This window comes from Motacilla alba, chromosome 15, assembly GCF_015832195.1.
Source record: "Motacilla alba alba isolate MOTALB_02 chromosome 15, Motacilla_alba_V1.0_pri, whole genome shotgun sequence".
Lineage (NCBI taxonomy): Eukaryota > Metazoa > Chordata > Aves > Passeriformes > Motacillidae > Motacilla > Motacilla alba.
In genome coordinates, this window is record NC_052030.1 from 12,412,138 (window position 1) to 12,426,787 (window position 14,650).

A 14,650-nucleotide genomic window follows, 5' to 3' on the forward strand; every position below is an offset into this window, starting at 1 on the left:
GGGATGTCAGAGGGCACATGCCAGCACTCCCAGCTCCTGGAGTCACAATCCACACATCCCAGCTCAATTAATTCCACAGAGGCACTGGGACGGAGGAAAACACCTCTCTTCCTTCTGGGGAGGCTGTGAGCTGCACCCCGAGGAGGGAGGGATGTCAGGAGCTGCTCAGTACTACGAGGATCCTTCAGGCTTGGAAACAGACTTGTCTCCTTCTGATTTCTAGCAGGGATGGTTAATTCATGTTTATTGGATACTTTGAATGTGTAAAGTGTCCAATGAGTTCTAGGAATTGTGTGTGTTCATTTGCAAATTCTGGGCAATTTTTCCTGCCCTCCAGGCAGGCAAAGGACAGAGGATCTGCTCCCTTTCCATGCTGCTGTAGCAGGATTCCCTGGAGCTGGGCTAGTGGGATGTCAGGGTTGGCCACCCAAACATCAGGCCTGTCCCACTGCTGTCACAAGTTTGCTGGAACTTAGGAGCCTTCAGCACAATCTAGACCCACGCTTGCTCATATTTTGATTAAAATCATTTCTGTGTCAAAGGTGCAACAGTGTTTTCAGGTGGACTGCAATAAATTGAGAATTTTAGTTTTATTAAGAACAAGCCAATTGTTACAGAACTTTTTGACCTGCAGTTTGAAGTACTACTGGAAAATTACAGGAACACATTGAAATTCAGTATCTGTACAGTTTTTAGGAATACAAGTACATGGTGTCTCCATAGAAATAATAGGTTTTTTTTCTCCTTGCATGAATTTCCAAGCAAAGGTGAGTAAACATCCTCATTTTGAAGTTGCCCAGTGAGTTAAATGGTTAATAGCATGTCTTGAGTCAATAGATTTGGACCTGATGTCTCCTGTCTCAGTGCCTGGCAACCCTTTTTCTCCCAGAGGGACAAAATTCCACTGTTGACATATTTCAAAGAAAACAGTGCTCGCTGTGGGAGACGGCGTTTTCATCTCGTGTTACATAAAGACTTCAGAACCTCTCAGGTTTCCATAGCAGTGTTGGAAATCCATATAAAACAGGTCTGGTTTGTGACAGGAATAAATAAGAATAAAAATTAATAGCTTTAATTTCAAGCCAATTAGGATGCCTTTCTGCTGTTTTTCTAAGCTTTATTTGCTTACCTGAGAGAGAGAGCAGTTTGAAAAATGGAGTTTCTGCTGAAATGTGAAGATGAAATCTTAAAATGTCTTCTCTCCTTTAAAGAAATGACAAAACTTGGGAGTTTTCATTTGGATATGGAAATATAACATGATGCTTGGCTGCTTTGAAGTTGATCACATCCTCTTTGCTGATTTTATGAGCATAGTCTTATGCCTAGAAAACGTTTCTCAGACACCTTCCCTTTCAAAAAAAATCCTAAGGAGAGGTGACACCTCTCCTTCTGACCTTGCTTCACAGATGTCAAATTTAACATCTCAGTGTTAAACAAGCACATTAAAATTCATCACTCTGGTCATCTAGAGCAGCTGAGGAGCTCTCCTAAAATGTTGAGTCATTCTTAGGAAAAATGAGGGGCTCCTGAGAGAAGCTGCTGCATATTTTAAAAGAGAAGTTATAGGCACATTTTGGTGGGAAGAAGGAGGAAGAATTTTTGGTAAAATACTCCCTCCATCATCATATCCTGTTTTTCATCCTGCCTTATTTTTATCATGGTTCTGTAAAAGCTTCCTCAGAATCATAAGCCATCATACTCAAGGGGTGGTTGTGTTAATTTGTCTTCCCTAATAGTTAATTTATCACATGGAAAGCGCCTTACTGTCAGAATCCAAATTAAAATCCTGTTTACTCTTTTCATTATTCAAAATCCAATATGCTAGCGAGCTCGATGTTTTACATAATTTGAAACATTTGATGGGCTGGAAAAAAGAAAAGGTTGATAGCTTCACCTTTTTGGGTAGAAGAGTGGTAATTGTGTCATTCTCAATCTTCAGCATTGATCCTCTCCATGATTTCAAAGGGTTTTCTGTTCTCTGAGTCATTGGGCTTTTTTCCTGTCAGCCACCACTTCCGTTGAGCAGATTTGTTCCTGCCTTGCCCCCCTGAACCTGTTTGATTTCTGTGTCCTTCCCAGAGCTTTGGTGCTGCCTTTCCTCCTCGGGTGCGTGTTGGACTGAGGTTTTCTGACGTGTGACACTAATAGCTGCTCTCAGGGAAGCTGCAGCCCCAAACGCTTGCCAGGGTTAAGCACAGCAGCTACAAAAGGTTATTTAAAAATAACTGGAGCAGAGAGGAAGTGAGGTATGCCAGGGGGAGGGAAAGGCACCTTTCCTGCGAGGTGTGAGGGTGGGAGAGAGCTGAGGTGGGGAGGCACAGGAAAGCTCTGAGCCTGCACTGGGGTCTGGGGCACATGGGGCCAAGGCAGGCAGAGCCCAGCACGCCCAGGTCTGGTTTTGGAAGCACGTTGGAGTCACTTATGCACTGAGGGGTCAGTCACTGGAGCGCTTTTGAGCATGGATGAAATTCAGATGTCAAACCTTAGGTAAAACTCCAGGTGACTTTGGAAGTCGCTGCCTTTCTGTGAGTATTAATCTGCCTTTAACCCCGAGGGCAAACCTGAGGGTTTTGTCCCACCATTGTTTCACTGGCAACACCTACTGGCCCTGGCTTTTTCCCGGAGCCACACTGAGCTTTTTGCCTGCTGGTACCTTCATCAAACCCTTTTACCTGGGGTTTCCCTCAGTTTGGAGCCTCGCAGTTGCTGTTTCCAAATTGCCATCTGCTCTCCGTGTACTTACACCTCTCTGTGGGGCTGTGTAGGCTGCTTGTTTTACTTTGCTATAAAGCAGAATATTCTCTGTGTTTCTACTCTTGTGACCCCTTTGGAGAGGGCTCGGGTCTTTGCAGGGTCTTTATGTATTTTGAAGTGTATTTTTCATACTTGGAAAAATAACTTTGCCTATAGTGCCATTAATATGGAATTGCAGAAGCAAACACAGCTGGCCCAGTGCTGCTATTTTAAGGAGAATTTGATGGGGAAGTAATTTGAACATAAATCTGCGGCAGGTCTTTTAAAATATAAAAGAACTAAAGTTCTTGGGAAAATATTTTGAAAAATAAACACTTGCTTAGCTTGTGAAGACTGAGGACCTGATCCCCTGGGCTGTTGTGAGTTGTGTGAGAGGGGAGGCACTGCAGGGCTCCTGATTTTCACACCCCAAGGCCACAGCAGCAGAAAGGGCATTTGCCAGGGACTGCTCTTTCATGGCTGGCTGTTATCAGTGGCTCTGCAGCGGGAGAGCTGCCTGGGAGGAGGGTGAAGATACCAAAACATTCCTTGGCAGCTCTGGCTCTAAGTCCTGGTTCTGCCGTGTGTTTTCTGGGTGATTTTACATCACCTCATTTCCTCATATTTCTGGATTACCTGTGAAGAATTTTGTCCAGGAGGCTCAGGAAGAGGGAAGAGAGGGATGGTGCCTCTCCTTGGGGGAGCTGCCTCTGCTCTAGCTGCATTTCCCAGCAGGTTTTGCTTTCACACCCTGCTAGGGATGAACTCCTGACTGTCTGTGCCTCCCTCCCAAAAGCCACGGAGTGCACTGGATGTGGGAACTATGAATCACAGACCTGCTTCTCTCTCCCTGCCAACTCCCTCTCCTTCCTCCACCTCTGCAGGAATCCTTGTATTCCATCCTTTATAAAACACTGCCCATCTCACCCACAAGTCCCCAGATGTTATGTCTGAGTTCAGTGATGATTTTAATTTCTAATGCTTGGTTTAATGTAGCCTAAAACACATGTATTTTAACTAGAAACTCCCCAGGGACCTTGTTCAGAACTAATTGCTTGCTGTTTGTGCAATTCTTCAAATATGTTAAATGCTCTGTGAGGCCTTGGAATTACTCAGCTCTGCTCTGGTTTGGTCTTAGAGATGGGGAGGGGTGTCTGGCTGGGAATTGGGATGGATCAGCCCTCATTCTGGCTCTGCAGAGAGTATAATTTTGGGCCAGTTGACTAAACTGGTTACAGCTTGGATTTCCTGTAGAGAAAGGATAATGGCTTTATTTTTAATTGGCTAAAAATGTGTGTGGAAGGGCTGACTGCAGAAATGGTTGGAAATTACAAATGAAATTTATCATAACTGTTATTATTAGTACGTCATTGAGAGTGAATTTAGCTCAGATCATGCTTTCCCCCCTAATGGAGTGGGGAGGGGATGAGAGGATTTCTAAAATAGCTCTGAAAAAGTCGTTTTTCACATCATTTTGAGCACTTCCCATCTGCTGTGAGCACATCTCTGTTTTATTTCCTAAACATTTTTCCCTTCTGTTTCTATTTTAAAGTTCCTTTTGCCAAGACTTTACCTCCCAGTTCCCACTGCCAGGCTTGGGGCTCGGGCTCTGTGACAAGCAAGGATTTACCTTTCAGATTTTGCACTTAATTGGCCGGGAGGCTGTGGAATTCCCCACGCCAAGTGCTGGGTGCATAAACCCCTCCTGCAGCTCTGCGTTTCCTCCCAGCCCTGGTGATTACTTGTCCTTTCTTTCCTTGTGTTGGGAGAACTGAGAGCAGAGGTTCACACTGGCTCAGTTCAGGGGGTCAAATGCATTTTGGGCTGGGATTGCATTTTAAAAGAGTTTCTGGTTCCAGGTTGGCAGGCTGGGAGTGCTGCTCCATCCAGCCCATCACGTTTGTATCTTTATATTCTGCGGGAAATGGGGGACCATTGTTCAGGGGAAAGTCCTGCCAGGGCTACCAAATGTGTTCCAAAACCCACATTGCAAGCAGCTCCTGGTGTGCCTTTGGAGCTGCAGGGGGGGCTGTGCTCACTCTGGAGCAGTTCTGGCACTTCTCCCCCGCTGCATCCGCTACAGGTGTACAGGGACAGTGGCACGAAGGCACTGCTCGAGGGGTCACATTCCTGTGACCTCACCCCCGTGGCAGAGGTATCCCAAATGCACGGGCCCTGTTGCAGGGTGATTTCTGCCCAGCTCCTGCCTCACATCCCTGCTGACTGCATTTTCTAATGCCATGGACTCTGCAATGTTTTAGAGGTGGGCTTCCAACAGGACACTTTTCTGTCTGACAATTCTGCTTTTCAGAAACCAAATATTTCACGGGAACAAAACATCAGTTTTGCCAAATTTCCAATTGGCTGTCATGTTTTGTTCCTTTTTTTCCTTTTTTTTGCCCCTCTCAATTCAAAAATTATCTTTATAGAAAAAGTAATTAAGCCATCTTAGTGGTAACAGTTGCTTATTGGGTCACGGTCCTATGAAATACTTCAGCAGCTCCTTTCCACAGTTTCATGCAGAGATGGCAGAATTTTTGTCAGCTGGCAAATTTAAAGGACATCAGATTTTTTTTTTTTTCAGGCAATTCCATTTATCCTTACAGCTCCCTTTGAGTTGGCAGAGCAACACTTTCCAGTATTTTATACGTGGGGAAGGGAGGTATAAGAAAACGAAATGATCCACCCAAGCTTCTAATTGAAGCCTGGCACAGAGTAGGGCCCACACACGTGCCATTCACCATCCTTTCTCCAGCTCATGGCAGCTCTGCTAGGAATTTCTTACTCTTTTTTGAAGCCTCAGTCCCCAGCACTTACAATAATTTTTGTGCCTGTGGAGTTTGGAGGAAGATTTAAAGATATGAATCACTTATCTGAGGAACAGTAGGCTCAAACTCCCATATGTAGGCTGGTTTCATTTGAATTCCTTGACTTTTCCTAAGTGAGAAGCTGAACGTAGTTTCTTCCTTCTTTCAACCTTCCTGGCTCTACTGATATCCAAAAATGCAAAATGACATCTTGTCTCAGCCCACCAGAGCAGATGCAATGCAAGGGATTAGACTGGAATTTTTCCTAAAATGCAGCATTCTGAGACACTTTTGGAGAAGGTGGCTGGGGAGCAGCGAGCGCTGTTCACTTGCTGCTCACCCAGCGAGGCAGGGGGGGCACAGCCAGCAGGGCAAAAACCACCCTGGGTCACCAGGGTCACCCTGAAGGGAAGCCAGGCTTGGGCCAGCAGGAGAGTCCCACCTGATGGCAAAAGCCATCTCAGACACAAGAGGATGAACAGCACAGCTCCCCGGTGGGGGGACGCACAGAGCTGAGGAAGTTTTGGGGTGCAGGGTCCATGAACGAGGCTGGGACAGCTGGATGTGCAGAAAGAGGGGGATGGTGGAGCTCCTGCATCCTTACACTCTGTGTGAGCACCACTGATGGAGGCCAAGGGGAGCAGTGTCAGGAGGAGCTGCACAGGGGTCCTGAATCCTGCCCAGGTGTGCAGGAACTGCGTCCTGGAGCTCCTCACCCTCGGTGTAGCTCCTCATCCTTGGTGTAGCTCCTCATCCTTGGTGTAGCTCCTCATCCTCATTGTAGCTCTTCATCCTTGTAGCTCTTCATCCTCATTGTAGCTCCTCACCCTTGGTGTAGCTCCTCACCCTCGGTGTAGCTCCTCATCCTCATTGTAGCTCCTCATCCTCATTGTAGCTCTTCATCCTTGTAGCTCTTCATCCTCAGTGTAGCTCTTCATCCTTGGCGTAGCCCTTCATCCTTGTTGTAGCTCCTCATCCTCGGTGTAGCTCCTCATCCTCATTGTAGCTCCTCATCCTTGTAGCTCTTCATCCTCGGTGAAGCTCCTCATCCTCGGTGTAGCTCCTCATCCTTGTTGTAGCTCTTCATCCTCGTTGTAGCTCCTCATCCTCGGTGTAGCTCCTCATCCTCGTTGTGGCTCCTCATCCTCTTCCTCCCTGGATTTGGTTCAGGACAGAAAGAGGAGCTGCTGCAGAGTGAAGCTATCTGCAGTGCAAGAGCTGTGTAGGAGGACAAATGAGCTTCTGGCAGATGGGAAAAGGCTGACGAATCCTGAAATTGTGGATAAGTTCCAACTGTCCTGGTGTGCCTGTCCCCCCAGCATCTCCTGCCCTTCAATTAACCTTTAATTAACCAGGATTTGACCTAGGCGAAAAGTCAGGTTAGAAGTTTTCAGGCACATTGTCAACAAAAATACGAGAACTTGAGAGAATGGTGATATGAATTTCTTTAAAAAATACAAATTTGGCTGGGGAAGAGAAAATCTAAAAACCGGTACTTTGATTTGTTTGGGTTTTTTTGGTTTTTGGGGTTTTTTTGCCAGGTCCTAATGTATTTTTTTTCAAAAGTGGTTGACTAATGAAAGAAAATATTGAATCCGTTGCTGAGGGCCTAATTCTCTATCTCATGTGAATTACAAGTCAGTCTGAAATGAAGCCATGCAGGTGTCTTGCAGGAATTATTTGGTCCAGTGCAATTACTACAGAATAAGTGAATGTCCCTCTGAAAAAGAGAGGAGGAGGTGATAGGAAAGGGGCACATCAGCTTTGAGGAATGCTGTTTGGAGATATGAATGCCTCTGGGAAAGCAGGAAGGAGACAATTAGAAAAATATCAGGCAAAATCCTGCTACAGAGAATATTTTTCATCAGCTTGGTAATGCCAGGCATGGATTTGACCCATCGAGTCAGTAAAGGCTTACAGGCAAAACAAGGATATCATAAAAGCAGGATGAATTAATTCCTTCTCAGAGGAACAGACCACCCATGGAGTCGTGAACTCGCTTTGATCCAAGCCCGTGAACCCAGCCAGAGCTCCAAGGAAGTTTTTAATGGTGTAACACGAGCACCAACTGGCCATGAGGCATGGGGCAAACCCGTCACAACTCACTGTTAAATAACGCTCCAGGTCCCAGCAGTGCTGTTCCATTCCACCATATAACTAAAAGGTCCCTCTTGGCTTTGCTTTTAATTAATTAAGTCACAGCAGTGGCGAGCGTGGCGCTGCAGCAGTTTCTCTCTGCCTAATTGTTCTCCAGGCGTATTTGCAGCGCTCCTGTTGTAATCCCAGGCTTGTTTCAGGAGTCAAGCTGCACAAATGAAGTTCCTGCTAATAAAAGCAGTTTGTTTCCTATTCCTTGGCAATCTGTTCCTAACGCTGAGCCTCGCTGGAGCATGGACTTTTTATTTTTGGCAAGTTTTATTTTTTCTGAGCCAAAAAATGTCGACATTTACCAGCTACCACTCTCAAACTCTAGCCATTCTCAGGAAATCAAAGTTTTCCATGTCAGCATCGTATTATTTTCAGCAGCAGCAGTTTGATGTGCCCACTTTGGTAGATCCTGCTGCAATGACATAATTATTTTCCTTCCTCAGTATAGGATAACTTACTCCTTTTCTGTCCTTCCTGCATTATGATCTTTGAGCAATGACACTCATTTTTTTCCATGCAGATGTCCCTAATATCAGAAGATACCTCACTCCCAAAGGCTTGCAGGCAGGAGGATGTATTTTATATCACATTGCTCTTATTCCCCATCTCAAACTGCAGGACAGACAAAGCAAATTAAATCAACTTATGCTTCCTCACATCTGTTTCATTTGTATCAGCCTGGTGCCACAGGAGCAGAAACCATTCTTAATCTCTCCACCTTGCTCAAGCTAAAGTCGACTGGCTTTGCCCATGGTGAAACTCATGGCTCACCTCTTTAAAGGACTGGCCCTGGTTTATGTTTTTAAAGCAGAGTGACTCGTGGCTGCAGCCTGTTATTGAGGGGAGAGGGAGTATTTCCTTTCAGCCTCCTTGTTCACCTCTCTGGGTTGGTCTGTGGCTAAGGCAATCCTTGCTGTCCCCAACAGGATCAGGACGGCGCCAGGAGTGAGGATCTCGGACATCAGGGTCAGCGATGCCGACCAGTGGGGGGTGCAGGAGGAGACGGACAGCGCCCGGAGCACGGCCACGCTCACCTGCATGCACAACGACCCCGGCGCCGAGGACAGGTGAGCCCCTCCTGCCTGCCCCTGAGCCAGACGCTGCCCCCCACACACACTAACTTCCTTCACGAGCTGCACTTCTGCTCCTCTGCCTCCCTGGAAAAGCTGGAGGTGATCTGATGGAGCTTTGCTCCCTTTTGTTCCACTTCCGAGCTTTTGGGAGTAGATGGTTGAATTAAACTGGAGGCAGCCCCCCAGTCCCAGCTCACATCTGCTTCTCACGGCCCTTCCGGGCAGCAGAACCCCTCTTGCCAAAGAGCCAACAGAAAAAAAGGAACTAAACCAGAGAAATTTGGCCCATTCTGGGTGTAGCCCCTGGGGGGGCTTTGTCTGCCCCAAATGTACCTGAAGGCCCTTCAATAAATATAACTGCTTCAATAACTATAACTACTTCAATAACTGCTTTTTATTCCCTTAATTTTGTCTGCCCTCTGTTTTTAGGTAGTCCCAAAAAGCAACAGGTGGCTGGGCAGGGTGTGCTCCCTGTGAACCCCATCAGGTTCTTTCCTCTAACAACCACGACCTCTGTTCCCTTTGGAGCAAGGTGGAAAACCATCAGTTTAAAAGTGAAACTCTGAGGTTAAAGGAAGATTGGGGTCATCTGATGTTACTGAAATCCAAATGAAGGGGCTATTTTTAAAGTTGGACCAAAAAGAATATAGCCTGAACCCTGAAACTTATTGCCTTGTATGGGGTTTCACTAATCCATGAAATTATACCTGTCACAGTAACTTAGTCTTTATTAAAACTGAGTTTTGCTTTGTGTTGAACTGTTAAATTGCACAAAAGCAATGCATCTCAAGTTAATTAATACTTTGACCCTTTCCTTTGTGAGATTAGTTTAATATTTTTGGATTAATTAAAGTATGCAAATAGAAACTGCTGAAAGATCACTTCCAGATTTGCAAATATTGTAGTGCTTAGAGTAAATATTTAACTTTGATTTTTCCTTTAATTTGTCTTTTTGGCCATAATGATGGCCCTCCTGTTTCCTTTTGAAGAATGTCAAGTGTTTATGTGGAAGTTCTGCTGTTTCATTTAAATGATGGGAGACCTGAACTTGCTTCTATTAATGTCAAGGTGACAGAGTTGTCACTAGAGCTGGTTCATGTGTTCCATTTTAGAATCCAGACAGTTTCGTGGAGGGCAGTTTGTGTCTGGGTGAGGGGGCAGGATCAACCTCTTTTGTGGCAGAGCAGAAGCTGTCAGTGAGCAGAATGGTATCCACCTCAGGGGAGATGCTTTTTTCTCTCTTGGAATTCATTTCACCTCTGCTGACTGGCCCAGCTGGCAGAGGAGCAGTGGGTAAGCCAGGACTGAGCCTCTGGGCCGAGCTCAGCTGATTTCTGGGTAAGATTTGGCCAAGTTCATGGTGGGTTTGAGCCTCCCTCAGGCTTTGTGCAGGGTGGAAAGCCCCTCCAGCCCCTGGCACAGCTCTGGGAGCTCTGGGGACCCTGAGAAACCCCCAGGAGTCACAGCCACCGTGAGATCTGTGCCCTCGTGGTGCCCTTCACCCCAGCCAGCTCTGCTTTGCACTCGGGCTGTGCTTTGCCCAGTGCTCAGCTCTGATAAGAGCCCCTGACAGACAGAGCCTGCAAGGAGAGCAGTGACTCTGGGCTGTGACATCTTCTAATCCTGTCTGCATTCCTTTCAGCACTGTTATCAGCTGGAGCATTTTCAAATTTGCTTACTTTTCTAATCTTCCTCCCTCTCCCCTCTGCAGTGGTACGGCTATCAGGAGTTTTTCATCTCCATTTCTCACATTTCCCTACACAAATTGAGTGTCCATTAAAATGCTTTAAATTAAGACCTTTCCTCCTTTCATGCAGAGTGCATCGTTGCCTTTTCTGTGCGTTACTTAAAAAAAAATTCCTTATCACAGTGTTTCAGGCAGTTTACATTATATTCTATTAAAAATCCATTTTGTCCAAGGTTGTCACAATTCATAGATTAAAGCCTTCAAGAGTGTGTTTTGTTAGGAATACATTCATAAATTCACCTCTTTAGTAGTCCCATAAGCTTGTATTTAAAACCTCTTTTTTGATAAAGCAGTTGAAAAAAGAGCATAAAAAGAAGAGATTTATTTTAAACACACACACACACCAGTATATTTGCCCACATCTTTTCTCATCTGTGTGGAGCCTTGCTTTGCCCTGACTTTTGCTATCTCAGAGGAGGTTTTTGTGACTCATTGAGTGAGGAGATTGGTTGTTGCCATCTGCACCTCTTCTCCCTCGAGCTCTCTCCTTGGGGCAGAACTCTGAGAATCTCATTTTGGTGGGGACAGTCAAAGCAGCAAAGTTGTGGCTCAAAAAGACACAGTTTATTCTTCAAGCACAAACAGTTCTGCTCTATGCCTGCAGCTGGGACTCAGCTCTTCCCCTCCATGGGAAGGATCCGTGTGGATTTCTGCTTTCGGTGCAGACTCTTCCTGCAGGGAAGCCAGGGCTGGTGGGCTTTGCTGAAAATCAGGTGTTTCCAGCCCTCTGTGCAGAACAGCTGAGCTGCTGAAGGGCTGGGATCTTACCCAGGGCTGTCAGTGCTGAATTAGTGCAAGAAATGCTTTTGAGATACACGGCCAAAATTTGGGAGTCTACCAGCCACGAGTCCTTGGTGGTCTCCTGCAAGCAGATCCCACTTTGTAAAGATGAAGGTTTTTTCCACTGCATTTGCCAAAAGATGGATGGAGCCTTGCAGTTCTTGTGTCCTTTGCTCCTGAGAGTTCTCTGGAAGCATTTCAGGAACATGCCACATTAGCCTGCAGTGGGACCAGGGCAAGAGGGCTTGAAAAAACACCCTGAGAGCCTGGTTCATCTTGGCAAGCTGTGGAACCCCGTAACTCAGGGCTGATATCCTGAGGAACAGGACTGCAGGAGCTTTGCCAGAGTGATTTAGCATTTTATAGGATTAGGTTATTTCAAATCAGTGCTGAGCAGGAGCTGAGTTTCCATGGTCTCATTTGAAAGGCTCCAGAACAGAACATTTCATGGTGCTCGCTGTTCTCCTTGCTGGAAAGATGAAGCACAAACACTTCATGTGACCCAGCCTGTGGTTCAGGACAGAGGAGGTGGCACCAGCACAAAAACTTGGGCCAGAGAGTTTCAACAGCTCTGAAAGGGAATATGATACTGAGAGATGGTTTTCCTTCCTCGGGAACAGCCATTAAATTGGATTGGATTATTACCAGGTAAGGAGACTCTGATCCTTGACAAACTGGTATTTTAATCAGGAAGGTTATATTTATGCTAACCAGCAAAGTTAATCAAATTGATTTAACCTGCAGTGCTGAGTAGAGCGTTATTGAGACCAAACTGGTTTTTCTCACCTCGGGATTATTTTATCTTCATGTCTTTAATACAGCTTCTGTCTCTCAGGATATCCTTCACTGCATAAATTAAACTTGCATGAGGGCACTCAGTATGCAGAAGTAGAAAGAGTGAAATCTTCAGAAGGCTTTTTTTTTTTTCAGGTGTCCTCAGAAGTATTTATTCTGTTACCTGGAAGTTTATGTATTTTTTAAATTGAGGCAGTCCAGCTCAGCTCTAACATTTGACATCCTCTGTCTTTAAACTTGAATGAGAAAATAAGATTCTGTTATGATCATTCAATTTCTTTACTGTTTTAAGGGGTGTTTACAGAATTCATATTGTTAACTTATTTTATAAAACTGTAATTTAATGTATCTTTGAAACAGGAAAAGCAGCTATTTTATGTATTTATAGGCATGCAAATACACCCTCCTGTTTTAAAATAATTCACTTCTTTTCCTATGCTTGTGAATACCCTGTGAACCAGGAACATCAGCCAAAAGAAAGATGTAAAATTTGCTGCCAGTTAAGATTTGTGCGTATATTTATTTAAAGTAAATATGTGTTGCTGGCATGGATGATCAGCTGAGCAAAGATGCATCATTTGGTTTTGTTTTCAAAGCTTTGGGGATGTCTGGAAAACGAGAGCTGGGGTTTTTCCCTCTCTGTGCTCACTTGGGCAGGGTTTGTGGCAGAGCTGGCACAGGTGAGAGCTGGGAGCCCGCTGTCCCTGCCCTGTGGGGAGCACCATTCCCCCCTGCACCTTCCAGTCCCCCCTTCATGGGGCAAGAAGCAACCTGGGGCTTCCTGGGGGCTCAGCCCCTCTCTGCCAGATGGACATTCTCTCTCAGAGCTCTCTGGAGGTGTTTCTGTGTTGAATTCCCCTCCACTCTGCTCCAGAATGACAGACTCGGGTCTGATGTTCCCTCCAAGCCAGCAAGAGAGGGGCTGTGGGGCAGAGATTCCCAATGCCCCTCTCCCAGGCTGAGCCTGGGGTTTGCTGAGCTGATGTCCTGCAGTGCCTTGGCCTCCTGGAGGCTGAGCTGTGCTCGCACCCAGTGCCAGCTCAGCACAGGGCAGGCTGCTCCTGGAGGATCAATAAACCCAGAAAGACGGGCTGCAGCCGCTGTGCACCCAGCAGAGCGCTGTTCCCCACCCTGGGCAGGGCATCAGGCCGTGCACTCAAACATCTCCTGATGGGTTTATTGCCACAGGAGCCCGGCTGGCCCCAGGACAGCGAGTGTGTGAAGTGCCACCGGCAGCAGCAGTTGTCTGACAGATCAATGCCGTGTGTTGCTGTGCACAAAGAGCAGTCACTGCTGCGGCCAGCCTGCCTCGCTGGGGCTTATTGCAGGCCGTGCAAAGGCAGTGGGCTGGCTGCCACCGAGTTCACATGGTACTGGAAAGGGAATGAGAGAGGGGAGCAGAGGGAGAAAGGAAACACAGGGAGGTGTGTCAGGCAGGCAGGAAAGAACTGAGAAGAGCTGAGGGAAAAAGCCAGGGAGATGTGGAGGAAAGAGCCAGGAGATGGGGAGGGAAAAGCCAGGAGATGGGGAGGGAAAAGCCAGGAGATGGGGAGGGAAAAGCCAGGAGATGGGGAGGATAAAGCCAGGGAGATGGGGAGGGAAAAAGCCAGGGAGATGGGGAGGGAAAAAGCCAGGGAGATGGGGAGGATAAAGCCAGGGAGATGGGGAGGGAAAAGCCAGGGAGATGGGGAGGGAAAAGCCAGGAGATGGGGAGGGGAAAAGCCAGGGAGATGGGGAGGGAAAAGCCAGGAGATGGGGAGGATAAAGCCAGGGAGATGGGGAGGAAAGAGCCAGGAGATGGGGAGGATAAAGCCAGGGGATGGGGTGGAAAAAGCCAAGGAGATGGGGAGGAAAAGCCAGGGAGATGGGGAGGGAAAAGCCAGGGAGATGGGGAGGGAAAAAGCCAGGGAGATGGGGAGGATAAAGCCAGGGAGATGGGGAGGGAAAAGCCAGGGAGATGGGGAGGGAAAAGCCAGGGAGATGGGGAGGGAAAAGCCAGGAGATGGGGAGGATAAAGCCAGGGAGATGGGGAGGAAAAAGCCAGGGAGATGGGGAGGAAAAAGCCAGGGAGATGGGGAGGGAAAAGCCAGGGAGATGGGGAGAATAAAGCCAGGGAGATGGGGAGGATAAAGCCAGGGAGATGGGGAGGAAAAGCCAGGAGATGGGGAGGATAAAGCCAGGAGATGGGGAGGGAAAAGCCAGGAGATGGGGAGGGAAAACCACTGCTGTCACCCCCTGCCAGACTGCTGTAGGCGAGGACATTGGAGTTCCTCAGGAACTCTTGCCACCATGAAAGCCATATTTCCATGAAACCAGACTTCAGGTGGTTTGGAAAGGAAAGCTCTGAATTAAAAATTAGGGGTGCTTAAGGTGTGGGAAGAGGCCACAAATGCTGTGGGGCTGTGTACTCGGGTGTGTCCCTCCTCTTCTTAGGCACTTTCCTTAGGTCAGAGTTGTTATGGGCAAGGAAATGTGCTGTGGCTGTAGGATGCCCATGGCCTTTAGGTCCTGCAGGAGTTCATTTCCCCAAGGCAGCTCTGTCCCCTGAGCCGTTGACAAAGAGGATT

At 46.9% G+C, this 14,650-nt stretch overlaps 1 protein-coding gene across 2 annotated transcripts in view; it reads left to right on the plus strand.

Annotated features, from left to right (window-relative positions):
* The window catches only part of TMEM132B (transmembrane protein 132B), a 221,908-nt gene that overhangs the window by 90,242 nt on the left and 117,016 nt on the right, over positions 1 to 14,650 (plus strand). For both annotated transcript variants that reach the window (XM_038152280.1, XM_038152279.1), the window contains exon 3: positions 8,615 to 8,755. In XM_038152280.1, the coding sequence (XP_038008208.1) occupies positions 8,615 to 8,755 (141 nt within the window). The remainder of the gene's footprint in view (positions 1 to 8,614; positions 8,756 to 14,650) is intronic.